The sequence below is a fragment of the Macrotis lagotis genome, chromosome X, assembly GCF_037893015.1.
Source record: "Macrotis lagotis isolate mMagLag1 chromosome X, bilby.v1.9.chrom.fasta, whole genome shotgun sequence".
NCBI lineage: Eukaryota > Metazoa > Chordata > Mammalia > Peramelemorphia > Peramelidae > Macrotis > Macrotis lagotis.
The window spans coordinates 449,545,710-449,568,483 of record NC_133666.1 but is presented as its reverse complement, the minus strand read 5'-3'; the positions used below and the strand labels follow the sequence as shown (position 1 = coordinate 449,568,483).

General features: G+C 37.7%; 1 protein-coding gene across 10 annotated transcripts in view; it reads right to left on the bottom strand.

Annotated features, from left to right (window-relative positions):
* The window catches only part of LOC141500853 (protein SSXT-like), an 84,076-nt gene extending 61,914 nt beyond the window's left edge, over positions 1-22,162 (bottom strand). The window contains exons 1-4 of one of the 10 annotated variants that reach the window (XM_074204358.1): positions 21,447-21,610; positions 20,660-20,731; positions 16,995-17,071; positions 12,481-12,565 (exon numbers count right to left, since the gene is read on the bottom strand). In XM_074204358.1, the coding sequence (XP_074060459.1) occupies positions 12,481-12,565; positions 16,995-17,071 (162 nt within the window). In that variant the 5' untranslated portion in view covers positions 20,660-20,731; positions 21,447-21,610. Of the gene's footprint in view, positions 1-12,480; positions 12,566-16,994; positions 17,072-20,659; positions 20,732-21,055; positions 21,409-21,446; positions 21,611-21,967 lie in introns of those variants that run through there. The other 9 variants (XM_074204355.1, XM_074204363.1, XM_074204361.1 and 6 more) reach the window with 9 other exon arrangements.
* Positions 22,163-22,774: the final 612 nt, after the last annotated feature.

The following is a 22,774-nucleotide window of genomic DNA, read 5'->3' as shown; positions in this document are numbered from 1 at the left end:
AATATTTAAAATAACTTTAAAAGTTTACCTCACATGCAACAGATTGCCAAGAAGACCAAAAAAGAAAATTATAATTATTAAAGGAGCTGTGGGAACACAGGAACATAATACTGAGCTGTAAATTAATACAATTACTCTAGAAAACAATCCTGAACTATACTCAAAAAGTTACTTTACTGTACATACCCCTGACATAGTGATATCTCTACTAGATTCATGACTCAAAAAAAGATCAAGGAGGAATAGGAGTCATCTGTACAAGAATAAGGAATGAGAGGCTAGAGATTTTAAATTACATGAACACCTCACACTTCTACAGCATGCATACTTTCTTCAGTAAAAGAAATCAGTAAGCAATGAACATAGTAAATACCAAATATTATTAAAAAATGTAGCATAGGGGCAGCTAGGTGGCACAGTGGATAAAGCACCGGCCTTGGAGTTAGGAGTACCTGGGTTCAAATCGGGTCTCAGACACTTAATAATTACCTAGCTGTGTGGCCTTAGGCAAGCCACTCAACCCCATTTGCCTTGCAAAAACCAAAAAAAAGAAAAAGAAAAAAAAGAAATGAAGCATATATTTTAAGGTAAAGTAAAAGATTTGTTGCTGATGTAATGAATTCTTGTATCACCTGTCTGTATAGTCTATTAATGACTTAAAGCAAAGATCAAAATTAGTATAAATTTAATTGCAAGATAATAGAGAAAAAAGATGTGGCATTCCATTAAAACAAAAAGTAATTGATTTGGAAAATGGGTAATAGGAAAAAGAAGATCAGTCAATTGACATAACAAGGAGTTCAAAAGACTCTTAAAAAGCACTTGAGAGTTCAAATGTTGAAGTTACTTGAATAAAGCTGAGATGGCAGCCAATGGGCAACACCAGTTAAAAATACAACTAATCTGTAACACCTAAGTAGATGGAAAATCACAATCAATTATCATCTCATTAAACAGAGAAGCAATGGAGGGTGAAGAACCAATTTGAAGAAAGCTAAACCAATGAAATCAACTAAACTGAATAATCCCAAGGGCATTTAAGGATGAAAATCAAAAAATAACAAACATAAGAAAAATGGAAAAGATCTGCCAAGATTTTGAAAACAGGCTTCTCATAGGAGTACACACACACACACACACACACCACAATCCGGCATGTGCTTTTATGAGTAGAGAAATGGTATGAAAGAAATGACAGGAAAAGCTGTTCAATTCGATCTAGTATACAATGAAATTCCCTCCACAAAACTATGCAGTACCTAAGATTTTCAAAATACTACAAAACAATCACCAAAACTATTTAGTACTAGTTAAAAAATAGAAAGCTCAATAATATACTCAATGTAAAGGAACACAACACTGAAATTCAAGTAGGTTGGTAGAGGCTAATGTTTCAGAACACTTTATACTAACAGTATCCATTATAGATGTTTTTTAAATTTTTCTTAAAATTTTCTTTCATTCATTTTAAAAATCTTGTTAATATATTTTTTTATAATATCTTCATTTTACAATATCTTCATTCTTTAATAAATCCTCCCCCCTTTGAACAAGCCATTCCTTGTAACAAAGTACAACAATAGGAAGAGAAAAAAAGTAGTGGAACAAATCCAATGCTGTCCAAAAGTATATATATTTCCTACTCATAGGTTCCCTCTCTATAAGGACAGGAAGGAAGGAGGTACTTTTATTCTAGCTTTTTTGTTAAGTCAATCTTGGTCATTATCATTCCTGGCATTGCATTTCATGTTTTCTGTTCTTTCATTTACATGCATTCTGTTTTCTTGGTTCCACTTATTATACTCTGCATTAGTTCATATAAGTCAATCAAACACAACAAGCACTGGAAATACAAATATAATGAATTATAGTAATCCCTGCTATCATTCATTCTAACACAAAAACAGATATAAATATATGCAGGGGGAGGGGTGGCTAGGTGGCACAGTCGATAAAGCACGAGCCCTGGAGTCAGGAGTACCTGGGTTCAAATCCGGTTTCAAACACTTAATAATTACCTAGCTGTGTCGCCTTGGGCAAGCCACTTAACCCCATTTGCCTTGAGAACCCTAAAAAAAAAGTATATGCAGGAAAAATGTAAAGAGGATAAATACTGGAATTTATGGAAAATGTGAATTGTCCAATAATGACATGAGTGGGATGAGTAATCCCAAGACTTAATACAATTATCTTTAATAACTACAGATAGAATCACATGAAGTACATATGGAAAATCACAAAAATTCTTTTAAATACCAACACTGTCCTGGTAAAATTTATGAAGACTTCAGAAAAAGCACAGCATAAAAGACTGGAATGAGAAGTCAAACTCTACCTCTGAACAGAAAAATGACTCAATTCTCTAAGTCTTAATTTCTTCATTTGTAAAAATGAAATGATAGTAGCTGAAGTTTCTGCCTCCAGAATCATCATACAAACCAAATAAGATGCAAATATTATCATTATGGCTACAAATCAGGAAACAATCCTAAAGAATGAAAATTTGATTAACACAAAAGGCACTGAAGAGACAAAAATGGGAGACCTAAGTAAGCTTCAGTCTTCTATGATAATAGCTCCAGTACAAGAAGTTATGAGAGCTCATGTTAGAGCAACAACAGATAGATGATAAAGATGGATAAAGAAAAGCTGGCTACATAGTAAGAACAAGTGATGAGAGAGACACTGGTCTCCATAAGTTTTAAAAAGTCTACCTTTGCCCTGGGGCAGCTAGGTGGCGCAGTGGATAGATCACCAGCCCTGGAGTCAGGAGTACCTGAGTTCAAATCCGGCCTCAAACACTTAATAATTACCTAGCTGTATGGCCTTGGGCAAGCCACTTAACCCCATTTGCCTTGCAAAAACATAAAAAAAAAGTCTACCTTTGGAATATTAAATAGATCCTCTCTAAAGGATGGTTTCATATAAGATATGAGTGATACTTAAACTAAATAAAAATGAATGGATAGGTCAGAATCAGATCACGGTCCATTAAAGTATCATAAAATAAAAACCTGGCCTATCTAGAATCATAGAGACCCAGTTTTGGGGCTAGCAAACATTTATCCTTTCTCAATAAAAAACAAAATCATTTTAAATATTTAGAATGAAAAGATTTCTAAATTGTATGAAAGGCTGTTTTCTTCTCCAACAAAATATATGGGATAAATAAAATTTATTGAGATGTGTCTATGATAAAAAAAGCCTCATTTCACAAAATAGAAAGAAATGAGTCAAATTTCTAAGAATACAAGTCATTCCCAATTTATCAACAGGAGATTTCTTCAGATGAAGAAGCCGAAGTTAACTAGAGTCATATGAAAAAATACTGACAACTCAGAAATATCACCTCACAGGTTGGCTAACATTAAAAGTTTGAGAGGACACTAATGCACAATGGTGGAGTTGTAAACCAATATAACCATTCTGAAGAGCATAAAGGACTATAAGAACTGTATATATCCTTTAATGTAACAGTATCACTACTATGTCTGTATCCCAAAGATATCAAAAAAAAATGGAAGGGGGGGGTAAAAAAGACCTAACCGGTAAAAAAGAAAACTATTTAGAGTAGTTCTTTTGAGGTGGCAAAACTGAGAGGAAGTTCTTCAATTGGGCAAATGGCTGAACAAGCTATGGTATTATGATTGTATTGAAATAACATTGTGGTATAAAATAAGAATGATTTCAGCAAAACATAGAAAAAACTTTATATGAACTGATGCAGAACACAGTAACAACAACATAGTTATGATGCTCAACTGTGAATGATCTAGCTATTCTCAATGATTCAAGACAAGCCCAAATAATTTGAGATGACATCTTACCTCAACAGAAAGCACTGATAATATGAATGAAAAATCAAAGCATGCTATTTTCACTATTTTCATGGGAGTTTTTTTCACAACATAATGAATATGGAAATTTGCTTTCCACGACTGCACAAGCATAACCTACATAAAAATCTCTATTCTCTCAGGAAGGAGTGAGAATGAGAGGGAGAATTTGAAACTCAAAATTTTTAAAAATGATAAAAACTATTTTACATGTAATAAGGAAAAATGAAAATTATTCAAAAAAATAATCTTGATAACTATGGTCATATCATTATGAATAATTATTTAAATTCATATTTTTCTGAAACTGTTACTATTTTGATCAGAGGAAAGGAGTAAAATCATAAAAATTGAGTATTTAACTAAAAGTTTACAAAATAGTGCCTAATGAGGCACAATATTAAAGAGATTTCCTTTTTAAAATTCTGTGAGTCCAGACTACTGTAATTTTCAAAATTCTATTTTTATCTCTCTTTTATTGCTGTTACTTGGAAGGAAAGCACAGCATTATCAATGGAGTCTTAAACTACAGAATGTAGAACATGAAGACCAGAGGTTGAAGACCAGAGGTTGAATCCCATCTCAGACACAAGCAGTATGACCCTGAACAACTACTTAACAAGTCTAAATCATCTTTCTCTTTTGCAAACTGGGACCAGCATTAATATCCATTTCATAATTTGGTTGTGATAAATAAGTGAAATAAGAAATGTAAAGTGATTTACACTTCTGAAACTATAAATACAAACACATTCTCACTGCAGTCTTTTTCCCCCCTTCTAATTCAAATTTGTTCACTAAGAATCCAGAAATTTATTAGAATTTTGAGTAAAATAAAATAAATTCAATATTATGAACCTCAAGGCCTCTCCTTAAAGTACATGAGTTTTTAGTGTCTGGTATTTCTGATAACTCTTTCAGCAACAAGAAAGCTTATTCTACTTAGTTCTTGGCATTCTACATTATTCCAAATATGTTACTTTACTTTTGTTTTGTTTTTCCACGTAATTAAATCTAAAATCACTAAATCTAAAAACATGAAAAAAAGTTTAATTAAAATGTTAATCATTAACTTTTGCAATCAATGTAGATAAAATGAATCAAATATACTGAAGTGATTTTTTGTCAAATAATTTTTAGAATGTTTTGATGGAATTTACAATACAAAACAATTCTAATTCTTGACCAAGATCCAGAATTAGCTTCATCACCAATCACTGCTTTCTCCCTGAAGTGTACAAATTCAACTCTTCTATCCCTAAATTAACCTGTCTGACCAGTTCAGCTCCAACCTAATTGTTTCTTATGGGAAAAGAGGATTACAAAATGAAGTGAGTACTTAATGTGAATCCAAAGATCCAGGTACTAATAAAAGCTTTGTCAACTACTAGCTTAAAAGGGAGCCATGATGTGTACGATGTGTAATACACTGAATTACTATCTCCTTTTTACTATCCCCTTTTTATGGTTGAGGCAACTGAGGCAAACAGCAGTTAAGTGACATGCCTGGGGTCACAGAGTTAGTTATCAAGAGTCTGGATCTGAACTAAGAGCTTTCCTGCTCTTGGTCTTTTCATCCACTGAGCTATTCATTCTCTCTCCTAGCTTCTCCTCAAAACTGGTCTCATTGTCCTTTCCCCCAAATCTGCATTTTTTTCTTAAGTCATACTTTTGTGTCATTGGCACTCAACCAATTTCCCATGTTGTGAAAACTTTTTCTTTTCTTTAATTTTTCCTTCTTTCTTGCCTCTGTAAAATTGAGGGGGGTTAGAGTCAATAGCTTCTAACTTCCTTCCAGCCCACAGAAGAAGCTTAAGCAATATTTAATGACTTGATTAACATCATAAAAATATTTATATTGTGGCTAATCTCTCCCAATAAGTATTTAGATGAAACTTGGAAAGTTGATAATCCTATGTTAGATTTAGGAATACAGCTGTATAGTTCATTTTACATTAACTAATTTCTTCCAGAACCTGTATAGCAGTGACACATGGACAACCTATTTTAATACAATGCTATTATCATATTCCACCCTGAATACACTTTATGACTATCAAATACTGGGCAGTAGTCTAGACTGCTGATAAAACCCAAACCTCTCCAATAAAGGCATCCCTAAAATTACCAGCCTGATATGATCTTATTCATATTACTTAATTTATATTACTCCTAATGTGATTTGTTCATTTAGAAATTAGTCCCATATTGTCCCATATATCTCCTACCACTGCTATAAAGTATTTTTTGTAATGTAACTTTTCACAAGTTTACATCTTGTATTGTCAACCAAATAGTAAATTCCTTGAGAACAAGAACAAAGTCACTTCTTTATCCACCCAGAGTATTTATTGCAATGAATTCTATGTACCTACTAAACAATGAACAAATATTGGCTGATTTGGTAAGAATCCAGGCAGAAAGATGAATTACCTATCCACTGGGAAGAATACTATTTCACTCTTGACAATGGGAAGGGTTTTTTTGCAAGTTAATGAGTTTAAGTGACTTGCCCAAGGTCACATATATAGGTAATTATTATCTGGGACTGAATTTGAACTCAGAACCTCCTTACTCCAGGCAAAAAGTTTGACAACCAAGAAGATAATATGATCATATTTGACAAAATACAGCACCCATTCCTACTAAAAAACACTAGAAAGTGTAGGAATAAATGGCCTGTTCCTTAGAATAAACAGTATCTATCTGAAACCATCAACAAGCATTATATTCAATGGGGAGAGGCTAGAGACATTCCCAATAAGATCAGGGGTGAAACAAGGATGCCCATTATCACCACTACTATTCAATATCATATTAGAAATGTTAGCTTCAGCAATTAGAAAAGAAAAAGAAATTGAAGGAATTAGAATTGGGAAGGAAGAAACAAAACTCACTCTCTGCAGATGACATGATGGTATACACCTAGAGAATACCAAGAAATCATCCAAAAAAAACTACTGGAAACAATTAGCAATTTTAGCAAAGTTGCAGGATATAAAATAAACCCTCATAAATCCTCAACTTTTCTATGTATGACTAGCAAGATACAGCAGGAAGAACTAAAAAGAGAAATCCCATTCAAAGTAACCTCAGACAATAGAAAATATCTGGGAGTCTATTTGCCAAGGCAGACTCAGAAACTTTTTGAAAACAATTATAGAACACTTCTCACACAAATTAAATCAGATTTAAATAACTGGGCAAACATCAACTGCTCATAGGGCTAATATAATAAAAATGACAATTCTACCAAAACTAAACTACCTGGTTAGTGCCCTACCAATCAAAATTACAAAAAATTACTTTAATGAGTTAGAAAAAATTGTAAGTAAATTCATATGGAGAAATAAAAAGTCAAGAATTTTCAGGGATTTAATGGAAAAAAAGTGAAAAGAAGGAGGCTTAGCCCTACCTGACCTAAAAATTATATTATAAAGCATCAGTCATCAAAACTGTCTGGTATTGGCTAAGAAATAGAGTGCAATAGCAGGAAACAATTACAGTAATCTGCCATTTGATAAACCCAAAGAGTCCAGCTATTTATTGGGATAAAAACTCTCTCTTTGATAAAAACTGCTGGGAAAGTTGGAAGTTAGTATGGAAGAAACTTAGGTTAGACTAACACCTCACACCATATACCAAGATAAGATCAGAATGGAAACAGGATTTAGACATAAAAACCAATACTATTTAAAAGATCAAGGTCTAGTTTACCTGCCATATCTATGGAAAGGGAAGAAATGGAGAACATTAAAGAGCTTTTGCACAGACAATACCACTGTAACCAAGATCAAAACAAATGCAGTAAACTGGGAAACAATCGTTACAACTAATGTTTCTGACAAAGGGCTCATTGCTAAAATATACAGAGAACCGAGTCATATTAAAAAAAAAAAAAAGGAATTCCCCAATTGACAAGTGGTCAAAGGATATGCAAAGACAATTTACAGATGAGGAGATCAAAGCAATCCATAGTCACATGAAAAATTGCTCTAAATCACTACTTATTAGAGAAATGCAAATTAAAGCTTCTCTGAGGTACCACCTCACACCTCTCAAACAGGCCAATATGACCAGAAAGGATAATGATCATTGTTGGAAGGGTTGTGGAAAATCTGGGACACTATTATATTGTTGTGGAGCTGCAAACTCGTCCAACCTTTCTGGAGAGAAATTTGGAACTATACCCAAAGGGCAACAAAAATACGCATAGCCTTTGATTCAGCAATACCACTACTAGGTCTATACCCTGAAGAGATGATGAAAAAGGGTAAAAACATCACTTATACAAAAATATTCACAGCAGCACTGTTTGCGGTAGCAAAGAATTGGAAATTAAGTAAATGTCCTTCAATAGAGGAATGGCTTAGCAAACTGTGGTATATGTATATCATGGAACGCTATTGTTCTATTAGAAACCAGGAGGGATGGGAATTCAGGGAGGCCTGGAGGGATTTGCATGAACTGAAGCTGAGTGAGATGAGCAGAACCAGAAAAACACTGTACACCCTAACAGCAACATGGGGGGTGATGATCAACCTTGGTGGACTTGCTCATTCCATCAGTGCAACAATCAGGGATAATTTGGGGCTGTCTGCAATGGAGAATGCTATCTGTATCCAGAGAAGAACTGTGGAGTTTGAACAAAGACCAAGGACTATTACCTTAAATTTAGAAAAAAAAACTGATATCTTATTGTCTGATCTTGCTATCTCTTATACTTTATATTTCTTCCTTAAGGATATGATTTCTCTCTCATCACACTAAATTTGGATCAATGTATACCATGGAAACAATGTAAAGACTGACAAATTGCCTTCTGTGGGGGGTGGGGGAGGAAAGTATGATTAGGGGAAAAATTGTAAAACTCAAGATAAGTAAAATCTTTAATAAAAAAAAAGATAATATGATCATAGACTATAACAAGAGAAACACAGTTTCCAGGAATAAGGAGCTGATATTTTCAGTGTACTTTGCCATCCTTGTACTTCATCTGGAATATCTTTGTGCAGATTGTAGAATCCCTAAACAGTACAGTTCCAATAACAAGCAGAATACTGAAAAGTCTTAAAAGAAAGCCTATAAAGAATCAAATATGAAAGAATTGGAGATATTTAATTTGAAAAAAAATATATTTAAAAGGACTATGATAAATGCCTTCAAGCATCTAACAGGTTCTCTTGTAGAAAAGAGATTAGACTTTTTTTCCTCTTTAGTCAAAGGCAAAAACCAAGAATAATAGCTGGCAGTTGCAAAGAGGAAAATATGTCCAATCAAATCTGACTCTTCATGACTGTATTAGGTCTTTTCTTGGCAAAGATAATGACATTTCCTTCTCCAGTTCATATGATAGATGAAGAAACTGAGGAAAGTGTGGTTAAGTGATTTCCCTAGGGTCACACTATTAAGTGTATGAAGTCACATTTAAACTCAAGAAGAGGAGTTTTCTTGATTCTAGACTTTCCAGAAAAATTTCCTAACAATCAGGGCTGGGAGAGAATAGATATTAAAATGGCTGAGAAGAAACTTATACTTAACCATCCCCAACACCAGAAAAACATACAACTCTAAAGAAGTGATCAGAACACATCCCCTAGGGCCAATGGAGGTTAAGCATCAGATCTCCTGAGGGACAACAGTGAAGTATAAATGAAAAGCTTCCAGCAGGAAAAAGAGCCAGGGCAAGGAAATCCCCCAAGAGGGATGAAGATGAAAGTAAAAGCCTTAGAGAAGGGAAAACTCCCAACAAAAAAAAGTCTCAGCAGTAAGATTTCTGGAAGATCAAAGTGAAAGATTTCTCCCGAGGAAGGAAAAAATAGTAAAAGTCCCAGAGCAAAGAGGAAAAAAAAAGAGGGAAGTGAGAGAGGTACTGGACAAAAAAAAAAAAGGCCTTCAACATAGGCAAATAAAAAAATCCTTCTCCCCACCCTCCCCTACCCAAGGAAGAGTCCCAATCAGGGGAGAAGCAGCCAGTGAGGAAAAATAGTAGAAAAACTTCTCCTCCTTCTTTGCTCTCTTTTTTTCCCATTCCAAGGAAAGGAGCTACAGTTGGGGGGGGGGGGGCAAGGGGAGGGGAACCTAATGATCCCTGTTCAAAAGAAAGGGCATTAGGCTCAAACTGACCCTAAGAAAAGGCAAAAGCAACTGAAGACAGGCACAGGCTTCAACACTAAAAATGCATAAACAAAAAATAAAAGATTGTTATAAAACACAAATTCAGAAGAAGAAAATAACCCGAAAACAAGTTTGCCCACAAGAACAATTAGAATAACTAGAAGAAATCATGCAATTTTTTTTAATTTTAAAATTACATTATAATAGAAATGAAAGTTATGAAAGAGAACTGCAGGGATACTGTAATATCAAATGGAGTGCCGTAATAAGTGCAACTGGCAATTCTGTCACTCGTTACCTATTTCTAGGATGGTGGTCTGAGGTAAGGAGCTCCCAAAGACATGGGCAATCTGAGCCTTGTGGCTCAGATCCCAGAAGCAAAATAAGGTCTCAACTTCTAACACAGTCTGAAGCCTAAAAAGCAGAAATCCCATAACAATGGGAAAACTACAGTACTGTCATTCTCAGCCAGTTGAGTTTTCTAGATGGCTGAGAAGATCTACGTCCAGCAGCATCTACTCTTGCTCAGACCTAAATCCAGGTCAAGAATTTGCAATGGTCAGACAAGGAGGGGCAGCAATCAGACCTTTCCCTAGATCAGACCACTTTGAAGACTTTGAAAAGATTTCAGGTCCCCAATCTGAGTTAACCTTGAGAGGCTGGAACAAAACAACAATCAACAAGATCTTCCCTGTTTGCAGAAAACAGCCTGACAACAAATCTAAAGTCAGGAAGGAGGTTGGAAAATGAGCAAATACAAAAGAATCCCACCATAAAAAATGTATTAGGATGAAAGGGATGTTTAAAACACAAAGCCAGAAGGGAAAAAAAAATGACTCCCAACATTTACAAGCAAAAGTACAAAGGAAAATAGATTCAGGATAAATTCGACTACAATTCCTGAAAGAGATAAAGCAAGATTTTTAAGAAGAATTTAAAATATTTACTAAAAACGAAATAAAAGCATTTGAGAAATTTGAAAAAGAAATGAGAGTTATGGGAGAAAAAATTGGAAACTGACAACCCCAAGCAACAACAACAAAAAAAGTAACATATCTCCATAGCAAAAACAACTAACCTGTTAGCAGACATAGGAAAAAAAATTTAATCATCACTGAATCACCTGAGCACTATGTCCAAAAAAGAGCCTTGATATCATATTTCAAAAACCTTAAAAGAAAACTGTTCAGATCTCTTAGAACCAGAATACAAAGTGGAAAGAAAAAGAATCTATTAGCTGTCTCCTGGAAAACAGCTTAAAATGAAAACTTTCAGAAACATTATTCAAAATAAAAGCTTCCATCTCAAAAAAAAAAAAAAAAAAATACTATAAGCAACCAGAAAGAAAAGAATTTAGGGAACAAAGAATCAGTCAAGGTGATATACAATTTAGCAGCCACCACCATGAAGGAGCAGTTAGTCAGTCATAAAGCAATAACAAGAAATAGGTGGCAGATGGACAGCCCACATGCTGCACTGGTAAACAGGAAATGTTGAGAGACATGAAAGGTCCCTCAGGATGGATTTATGTCCCCCAATGGAGAGAGAATTAATCAGAGGACATGGACAAGAGTCTCAGAAGATGAAAACAAATGGATGTCTAATCTGTACCATTAGAAGAATACCCCCACAATGATAAAATATGAGGATCATTGGAATATGAAGTATAAATATTTCCTATAATTGTTCTCGCCCCCCATCATCAACATACCTTTCCTATAGCACTTTAAGATTTGCGAAGTATTTTACATATCAACTCAGTGGTACTATTATCATACCCATTTTACAGATGGGAAAACTGAGGTTGAGCAACTTGCTCAGATTCTCACAGCTATTAAGTATCTAAGGCAGAATTCAAATTCAAGCCTTTGTGACAGCAAGTCTAATATTCTATCCATTGCAACATGTAGCTGAGAATAATAGGTCCCTACTGAGAAAAAAAATACTCTATTATATAATCTAGCATATGGAAGATTTTTAAAATATCAGAATAGCATTCTGCAAAGTGTAGCAAAAAACAATTATTGTTCCCAAGTTTTAAGTCTTCCCTGCAAAGAGTTTGGGTTTTTTTAGATTTTGTATTTTTGTTTTTGCAAGGCTATGGGGTTAAGTGGCTTGCCCAAGGCCACACAGTTAAGTAATTATTAAGTGTCTCCTTTACCCTCTCAAAAGTCAATCTATCAAGCAGATCCCTATAGAAATGGGAATAAGAAATGGTCAATTTGTTAACATTCAAAAAAGGTCTTTCAAACTAAAAGATACATAATTCAGAATTCAATTTCAAGTCAAAGAAATACTATTCATTTGGAAGATAAAGGGAGTTGGGAAATGATAAGGAAAAGGAATAGTACTCAAGTGGATTACCAGATTACCCCTAAATCTGGCCACTAACAAAAATAAGATTTACACTTTCAATGGCAAGGCAAATTCATTTAGTATGCTGACTCCATTATAATTTACTGTTTCAAAAAGAAAACAAAACCATTTGTGAATACTGACTAATTTAAACCACAGTGGAGGTACTTACTGCTGGTAAAAGAGTCTGCATATTTTGATTGGAGTCTGCTATTGTAGCAAGATAAACCAAATTTGTATGTAACAGCTGTTGATACCTATTAAAAATAAATAAATACCAAAATTAAAAGCTGAAATTGCTTTCCATTTACTTAGATATATGAACAATGCATTATAACCAAGTCAGGAGTTGTATATAAAGGTTATAAATCAAATATCAAAAAAGCAAAGAAGTTCCAAAATGATTTCTTTCAAAATTTTATGCAAAATAAGTCTGAAAATGTTATTTATGCCTACTTCATTGTAATGAATGATTTCCAAAGGAACCAAGAAAGAACTAGAGTGAAAGTTAAGTTTCATCTCACTGAATCATTTTCAGATTACAAAAAGAGTCCGAAATAAAAAGATAAACCCAAGATTTTGCAATATTGTCAATTGGATCTGAGTGAGGCAGGTGCTATGCAAAGTCACCAGCCTTACTTTCTCCTCCTGAGTTGTCTGGGTCCAGTGGCCAGATATGAATAAAGATGATGGGAGATGACCCTGGATGTAAGGCAATCAGGGTTAAGTAACAAGGTGACACAGCTGGTAGTATCACATTTTGGGTTTTTTTTTAGTTTGGTTTTTTTTTTGCAAGGCAAATGGGGTTAAGTGGTTTGCCCAAGGCCACACAGCTAGGTAATTATTAAGTGTCTGAGCCTGGATTTGAACTCAGGCCCTCCTGACTTCAAAGTTAGTTCTCTATGCACAATATCACCTGGCTGCCCTGAGTGATACTCTTTAATTCTATGACAGAAGTGTCAAACTTGTTGCCTGGGTGCCCAGAGAATCAGATTAAAATATAATTGGGAAAAAATATGGTATTAATAAGTCACTATAAGATCAGCAACAATATATGTCATGGTATCTTTTTTGTCACTATATGATCAGCAATAATATATATCATGATCTTTTTTGAAAACGAAAGACAAAACAACGAGTATCATGATGAGTGCATGGAGCAGGTTCCAACATATAACCAGAGTTAACTATGAAGATCAAAATAAGAAAAAGAGGTCATCAAGGTATTACGTGGCAGAAAGATAGGTTGAACATGTGGAAAGAGTAAGGACCAGAGAGATTTTTAGGTATCCTTGGAGTGTCAGGTTAAATCAAGAAATACCTCCAACAACTTGGGAATTCCCTTTCCCTACTTCCCAACCTATTGAAAGAGAAAGGACAACAATTAGATGGGATGGGAAGATGAGACAATCTTCATAATTAGAGGTAATTCCTAAATAGTGAGATCACAGATCAATTTGAATATTTAAGCAACTCTGTTAAAATTATTATATATATTCAAGAAAAAACAAATAAACTTATTTAAATAATACAATTATTAACCTGTTATACCAGAAATAGCTCATTCCAAAGACTTCATAAAAATGTAAAACTTTGGCTCTCTTGGATAAACAGATAATCAGAGTTTTGTCAAGCAGCTACAAAATTTGAAACACATAATAACATTCTGCTTTCATTTTAAAAATGAACTTACCTCTGTGAGCTATAGGGAAATATGTTTTGGGTTTTATAAAACAATGTGTGTTTTTTACAAACGTCCTATTGATTTTTTAAAATCTTCTATATCAAAATAAATTTTGAATTGAGAATATTTTGATTTTAATATCATCCCTAAGAAAAGATACACTGCGGTTTCCAAAAACTTAAGATTGGCAGCTGCAGTATGTAGATAGATTTGGAAAACCAAATATATTTGTCATGGTAATAAAACCGCCCTCTTAGATAAAGATGGCAGAGACATAGCAGAGAAAAGGAAATTTTTCAAAATAGTAAAGACAAGGCAGCACATGATTGATTGTTTAAAAGAATTATCTTTAAGTTGCTGCAGTAATTAAGAGTTATGGCAAACAAGTGAAGACTTTTATATTACCTGCAAACACATATAAGACACATTAAGCACTGGGGAAAAGATTTCAGAAGTGTGAGGTAGCATAATTAATTTCTAACATCAATTTCTGTACTGTGAAAGTCCTAAATGTCTTAACAATCTTCTATACAGAAACTGTCTTCCACCAAGATTTTTCCAGAGTCACAAAGCTGACAGATTCACATTAAATTTGATCTGCAAGGATTACCAAATCCAACCCATCCATTTTTAAAAGTTAAGAAATCTGAGGCCCTGGGGCAGCTAAGTGGCACAATCATGAGCCCTGGAGTCAAGAGGACCGGAGTTCAAATGTGGCCTCACACGCTAGACTCTTACTAGCTATCCCGGTGCAAGTTACTTAATCCCTGATTACAAAGTCAAGGAATGAGAAGAAGATTTCAAGCATAAGGGACAGTCAGGGAAGATAGCCAGAGTCAAGAGGAGTGTCTTCATGGAACAACCAGAAGGTCAATAAAAGGAGGTTGAAGAATACATATCAGAGAATGAGATGTAAGGAGACTGGAAAAGTAGGAGAGTGTCAGGTAATGAAGGGCTTTGAATGCCAAATACAGCATTCTGTATTTGATCTGAAGGCAATAAGGCATCACTGGAGTTTACTGAATAAAGGGAATAACAAAATCAGACATACATCTTAAGATTCACTTTAGCAGCTAAATGGAGAGTACCCTGGAGTAGAGAAAGACTTGAAGTAGGCTACTGCGGTAATCAAGGTGGGTAGTAGTAAGCGCCGATACTAGAGTTGAGGCACTGCCAAAAGAGAAAAGGGGTATAGAAATGTTGTAGGGCCATGGTAACAACTTGGATATGAGGAGTGAGAGAGAATGAGTATTACAAGGTGACTCTTGGGTTGCAAGCCTAAGGGATTGGGAGGAAGGTTATGCCCTCAACAGTAATGGGGAAGAATTTGAAGAAAAGATAATCAGTTCTGTTTTGACATAATAAGCATAGGCTGTCTATGGACAGATGTCTAAGAGGCAGCTAGAAATGTGAAATTGGAAGTCAGAAGATAGACTGGGGCAGAAAATGGAAATTTCAATAAAGATGGTAATTAAATCTATAGGAGCCGACAGAAATCATCGAATGTAACAGCAAAGGGAGCCCTGGACAGAACCCTGAGGGACAACTGTAGTTAGAGGGCATGATCTGGAGGAAGAGCCAGAAAAGGAGAGAAAGAGCAGTCATACAGCTAGGAGGAAAACAAGGTAAGAGGGAGTATACTGAAAATCTAGAGAGAAACAAGTTATTAAGAAAAAGACAGTTATCAACAACATCAAAAGTTATAGAAGTCAAAGAAAATGAGGACTAAGAAAAGACCACTGGATTTGGCAACAAAGAGTTCATTGATAACTATGGGGAGAGCAGTTTTGGTGGAATGATAGTTAGAATTCAGATAATAAGGGATTAAAAAAAGAGAAGTTGAGGTACCTGGTACCTATTGTAGATAGCCTTTTTGAAGAATTACAAAGGGCCAAAGAGATAATAGTAGGGATGGAAGGGTCAAGTGAGGGGTTTTGAGGGTTTTTTCCAGGATGGGGGAGACATTGGCATATTTTGCAGATAGTAGAAAATGAGCCAGGAGAGAGAGAGAGAGAGAGAGAGAGAGAGACTGAAAATAAGTGAAAGAGTAGAGATTGCAAAGTAGGCAATCTGTTGGAAGATATGAGATGGAATAGGATCACCTGAACAGGCAGAAAAGTTAGTCTTGGATAAAAAGTAAGATCACTTCCTCTTTCCCACCTAGTTTCTAAGCCATCTCTACAATACTGTTCCTTCAGAAATATAAATCCTTTTCTTTAACTAAAGCCTGTTTTGAAAACTAACTAGAAATAATAACCACACTTGATAACATTTCTAGATCTGTGTTTTTCCAAGCTAATTCATTCTTTGACACAAATTCGCCAACTGGTTAAAACATAGTTGAATAGCTTATAAGTTGACGGTACCCTCCCCAAAAATCAAATTGCTGAGCATGAGAATTAAAGGATCATAAATTTAGAACTGGAAAGAACCTTAAGAGATCACCTATTCTAATCTTATCCACCCTATCTTTACCAAGTCACAAAGACAAGAAAACCTAGGATTAAAACCTATTTGTTCTGACTTCAAATTCAACACTCTTTCTAATGGATTCACACCACTGTATAGGGTAAGGTGACAAATGTGCCTGTGTGTGTGTGTGTGTGTGTGTGTGTGTGTTGGAGAAACAAGTGTTCTTTACTCCTTTTAAATATTTCAATTCTACTTATTCTTGCATTGCAAAAATTCTAAGTTATTACCTGACCTTAGAAAAGATATAGGGCATCATTCTAAAAACATTTGGATAGTTTGGTCCATATAAATATGGTTATCAATTATAAAATTATTTTATTACAAATTATCCATGTTTCATTAGCAATACTTCAGGGTTTAACAACTTCCCCAGATAGATCTAATTTTTCAATGAATGATATAACATATGCTTTAAGTCATTTAAGCACATAAACAAAGTAAGAAGTCTTTAAAATATTTAACTTTCTTAAACAATACAATTCATGTTTTATAAAAATGGAAAAATCAATACAAAAAAGTTTCAATCTTACTGAGAGCATTCTGTAGTCTTTCCTTTATTCTGATAATCCATTATACACTGAATAAGATGATTATTTTCATCCAACATCTGAAATAAAATTTGAAAAATTTTGTCATAAACTTGAACACTGGATAAAAGTATAAGCTCAAAAACCTAGAAGTGCTATTAAAAAAACTGACTGAAGAACCCATGATAAAAAAACTCAAAGCAATTATTGCATATTATCATAAAAATACCATAAATACACAGAAAAACACCTTAAAATTCTTAAATATGCCTACTCTAAAATCTTAATAGTTCTGAGTATTAACATAGTTTATGTAGATTTAAAAAAATTAAATTACTTACGTTGCTAAAATTATGTACTCTACTTGAATTTTAAACTAAAAATGTTTACATAAAACCTCTATGAAAACAGATTTTCTAATTAAGCAAAATTTTTGAAATAGAAAGTTCTCTTGGTAAGGAACTTCCTTTACCAATAAAGAAAAGAGTACTTTACTTTAATGAGTAATCCAGGACAACTGAAGAGGTGAAAAGTGATTTGCCCATGGTCATAGCACTCCAGAAGTAGACAAATTCAGGACTTCCTAACTCAAATCAGCTCTTTACTCACTATACCTCACCATATTTCATAATAATAACAATAATAATAATAATGGCTATTGAAGTGAGCACTTTTAAATTTTGTAAAGCACTTTCCATATAAAATCTCTGGATCTTTGCTACAACTCTGTTAGGAGGAAATGAGGCACCACTATTGGTCTGACAACGGAAGTCACAAAGTCTTACATTCAAGCTTTGCTTCTGCCTCAGTCAATTATTTAACGTCTCAGTCACCCAACTCTCTAAGATATAGGAAGTAGTGGCAGATGTGCCTTGACAGAGGGAGTTTCCTCATTGGGAGTTCCCTGTATCATTCCAATACAGGTCCAGACCAAAAACAAATCACAAAACCAACTGTGAAGCATGTATTACAGGTATTACCTTGTTTTCCATGTGAGGAAGTCGGAAAAATTGACTATTTAACTTGGCCATGGAGTCCACAAGAAAGCAAAGTCAAATGAGTGATTTGAACCAAAAACCTTCCTGACTCCAAAACCATGATGGCCTTTTTTTTTTAACTACAGCTCCATTGCCTTGTTATCAAAGATTTCTAAAAGTACATGATATTATCATCATCTGGGTTTTTTTTTTCCTTGTAGAGTCTTTTGTTTGTGAAAGAGGTGGTGGGGTAAATTCAAGTTATCATTGTCTCCTCTACTAGTTGTCTTCTATCTTTAAATCCAACAATCTCATCCCACCTCCCCATAGCACACAAACCATTACTTTTTTTTTTAAAGGTTTTTGCAAGGCAAATGGGGTTAAGTGGCTTTCCCAAGACCACACAGCTAGGTGTCTGAGGCTGGATTTTAACTCAGGTACTCCTGACTCCAGGGCTGGTACTCTATCCACTGCTTCACCTAGTGGCCCCACTACTTTTATTCTAACAAACTCCAACTGTAAAATCCTGCTCTACCTATCAACTAAAAAACTGACTCTTCCAGGAAACCTATTCTGATCATCTTAGCCAATCTATTTTCTTTGAATCCTCTTAAAATTTTCCCATACACTTATCTGGTTACATATCTTAAGAAATGAAAGCACAAACATCTAAGTGCCAAACAAAATGCTGGGGAATAAAAATTAAGACCATGCCTACTCTTCAAGGGGATCATATTCTCAAGATCATCAGGTTCAAGTCCAGTGGAAAAGCTCAGTGGCTCTTAACAATGAAGCAGCAAAGTAGGTGGCATTTTATCTTCTTTAATCTTATTTCCACTCTTATTTTTTCCTGTTGTTTAACTACTTGAAAGAAACTAAGGAGAATGGGGTTGAGAACTTTCTTCTGGGGAAAAAAGTAACCATGACGTTTGCTTCAGCACCCAGAAGTAATTGCCAGGTCTCATCTCCATATGGAGTCTCTTCCCAGGATGATAGATCCTGGGCCTGGGATGGAACCATGTACCCTTGGACTTACTTGTCCAATAGTAATCATGATTGAAAGAGTGATTGTTGGTAATAGCAAGAAAGGTCTGTACCTTCTCCTTAGGGATTATTCCTCCCCTCAATGATAGATGGCACAGTGTAGCTCTAGGTCTAGAGTCATGAAGACTTAGCTTCATGAGTTCAAATCTAGCCACAGACACTAGCTGACCCTGGGCAAGTTATTTAACTATTTTTCCCAACACGTCATTTTGTAAAATAAGCTGGAGAAGGTAATGGCAAACCACTCTCTAATGTCCTTGCCAAGAAAATCCCATATGGGGTCAGGGAGAGCCAAACATTAACAAGACAATGATAGCTAGAGGTTTAGACTGTTGGTCTGGGAACATTGATAATTCAAAGATTCTTAAATTCAAGGTCCCAGGCAATTAGTTTGACTTGCCCAGCACAATTTACCTCTAGTCCCTCCTTTAGTGTGCATTGCTACTTCAACCAGTTTTCCTTGTAGGTGGGCAAGTGACAAGTATGGCTAGCCCAATTGCCACACAATAGCTGTTTCCCTGGAAGACGACCAAGGAAACTGGGTTTGAAGAAGCAAGACTATTAATAGTTATCATTTATGTAATTTTTTTAAGGCTAGCAAAGGACTTTAAAGATAATATTTCAGGTGGTGGTGGCAGAGGTGGTGTCAAAAATGGTCCACTTCTCCACAGAATTACTTGTTACAATGATGGTTATGGGTGCAAGGTCAGAAGCAGGACTGGTGCTGAGCAGACTCCACTCTGCATTGCTACTCTGCCTGACCTCTGCTCCACAGAACAATATATCCCACCCTGGTTAAGCTCATCATCACTTATCACCATACTAATTCAAACCTCAGCCACCACTAGTTAGCTCTCAGCCTCCTTTCCCCTCCAAATGGAGGGCTAGAGAGTGGAGTACCAAACTTTTCCCAATGTCTTCCTTTCTTTGATTCTGCCTAGTTTTACCTCCACAGAACAAACTGCCCCAACACCAGGTACCCCATCCCCATTTTTCTACTTCTTTTTATGTCTTGTTTCCCCCATACTTAATTTTAAACTTTCTGAAGGGAGAGCCTGCTTTTTTAAAAAAAATTTTAAGAAATTTAAAAAGAGCCGCATCTGTATATGTTAAACATATTCTGTCTGGAGGGGAGGGAGAAAAATGTGAAATGCATAACCTTACAAAAAAAGGGATTATTGAAAACTATCTTTGCATATAGTTGGAAAAATAGCTATTTTTTAAAAAGTCATACCTGTATCATCTCTGGAAGATGAAACTGCTATTTTTTTCAAGACTCCAATGTCAAAGAAAAACCTTGGTGATGCTCTCCAGAATCTACTAATCTTCCTTATAAATCTTTATTTATTGAAGTGTGGGAGGAAAGTATGACTTAGTAATAGATCTATAATTTAAAGTCTTAGTTGCCAAAGGGAAACTGAGAGATTTACTGTTTTTTTCAGGGTCATACAACTATTAATTGTTTGAGACAGGTCTTGAATTCAATCTAATTTTTCTGACACCAAGATCAGCTAAGAAGGAAGAACAGTACCTCTTATCTTTATTACAAGAAACGTTTCACAAGGAGTTTAAGCCCACCCGCTTAAATTTTGTAGTCAGAATAAATAAGGGAGTCTACCGTCACCCTTGTCCCAAGGATCAGATTACCTTTTTTGTACCTTTAACACAGTGTCTGGCTCATAACTGGTGTTCAATAAATATTCTCCAAAGTGCTAGAATCTTGAGGAGCAGGAGGAACAAGAAGAGGAGTTGGAGGAGGAATTAAACAGTGCCAGTGCTGGACTCAATAAAAAAAGGCTGGGTTCATACTACCTCTCACATTTACTGACTGCGATTCTTAACTTCTCTGAGCTTTAGTTTACTCACCTATTGGTAAAAATATAGATACGACTAGCATGTTTGTGAGAAAATGTATATACAGGGCTCTGAAAAATATAAAAACCTGCATAAAATGTGACCTATTATTTAGTAAATATTTAGATTAGCTCTAGAAAACACATTAGAAATCTAGTTTTTGCTTTAAAAAAAAAAACAATGAGAAACCTTAAGTTCCAAAAGATGAAGTGACCAGGCAATAATCTCAAAGATAATCAAATGGCCAAGCAGGAGTCGCAACTGGTTCTCCAATCCCAAATGGTCCGACATTCCTTATACTCCAGTCTTAAAGGTTGGGATAGAATATAAAAATCACATCATCGAAGCACAGCCCAGGCTTTAAATTCAAAAAAACAAGCATCCGGTCCTAGGCAAACCTTACACCCCTGGGGGGGACGCTAATTTGGATTTTAAGGCTGGAAAGGAGCGCGTTTTGATTGCAAGGTCAGCCCGGCCGCGGCGCCGTGACTCGGCGGTGTCTCCACTGATTTTTTTCTCCAACTTTAACAAAAGTTAAAAAGAGAAGGAGAAAAATGACGAGCAAAAAACAAAAACCCACTTAGGAACGAAGTTCGTACAAGTTCCCTCGGCAGAGCTCCCCTTCAGAGCGGGGCTGGGCCGCGGCCTCCCGGGCCGGGCCGGAGCGGGGTCCCCGGGCGCGGGGGCCCGCAGCGGGGACCCGGCGGCCTCCCCCCGCTCCGCCCCGCGCGCACGTTCGTCGCTCCGCTCCCAGGGCGGGGGAGGGGCGGGGGGCGGGGGGCCCCGGGCCCCGGGCGCCGCTCCCCGCCCCCACCGCGCTCCCGCAGCTCACGGAGCCTGCGCGGCAGGGAGGGGGCGGGGCGTCACAAAGTAACTCCAGAGCGGCATGCGGGGGGCGCGAGGGCCCCAAGTCCCCAGAGACTCGGCCGCGGCCCCCCCACGCTCCCGCCGCCCCCTCCCCCGCCGGCCGCCGCCCCGTCCCCGGGGAGGGTGGGCAGGGGGAAGCGGCCGCCTCCCGCCCCGCGGCGCCCGCCAGGCCCACGCGGCCCGCGGCGCGCCCAGGGAGGCGGCCGGGGACTAGGGAGCCCGGGGCCGCCTTACCTTCTGAATCCCCGCGGGAGTGATCTCTCCCTTCCCCCGCTGCCTCGGAGCGGCGAACGCCACCGACATGTCGGCCTCCGGCAGCCGCCCCCGAGCTGCAGTCCCGGGCGCTCCGGGCCGAGCAGCACACTGAGCCGAGAAGCCGCGGCCTCCCGGGTGCAACCACTGAGAGGCGGCGCGGGGGGGCGGCGCGGGGCGGCGCGCGGCCCGGGGCGGCCGCCCGCCGACGCTCGGTCGCCCTCTCTGCCGACGGGGCGGGCCCTGCCCCGCGGCCCGGCCCGGGCCCCGCTGGGGACGGGGCGGCGCTCCGAGCCTAGCCCGAGCGCGGGCCTCCCCCGGCGCCCCGCGCCACCCACCTGGGCGGAATGGTACAGTCCCGCCGCGGCCCTCCCTACGCTCCGGCGAGTCAGGAAATGGTCGGGCCGCCCTCGCGGAGCCGCGGAGGCCCAGGAAGCGCGCCGCCCGCCCCGCCCCGAGGCCCCGCCCCGCGCCCCGCCCCCTCCGCCGGAGTTGGTGCCGACTCCGAGGGCGCCTGCAGCGCGGGAGGAGGCGGCGCCCCGGGGAGACGCGCAGGGGCCCCCAAACTAGCCGGCCGGAGCCGCTTAAGCCCCTGGACCGGCCAGTGTCCCGACAGGATGTCGCCGCTGCTCCGAGTGTCCGAGTTTGAAGCATTGCCCGTCCCGGCGGGGCCACCCGCACCCTCGGTGCCGCGTTTCACTTAGACGCCAAACTGCGTCCTCCGGCCCAGGGGCAGCCTGCCCTGCCCTGCACGCACAGCGCCCTGGGCACAGGAGCTGGCATGCCGGC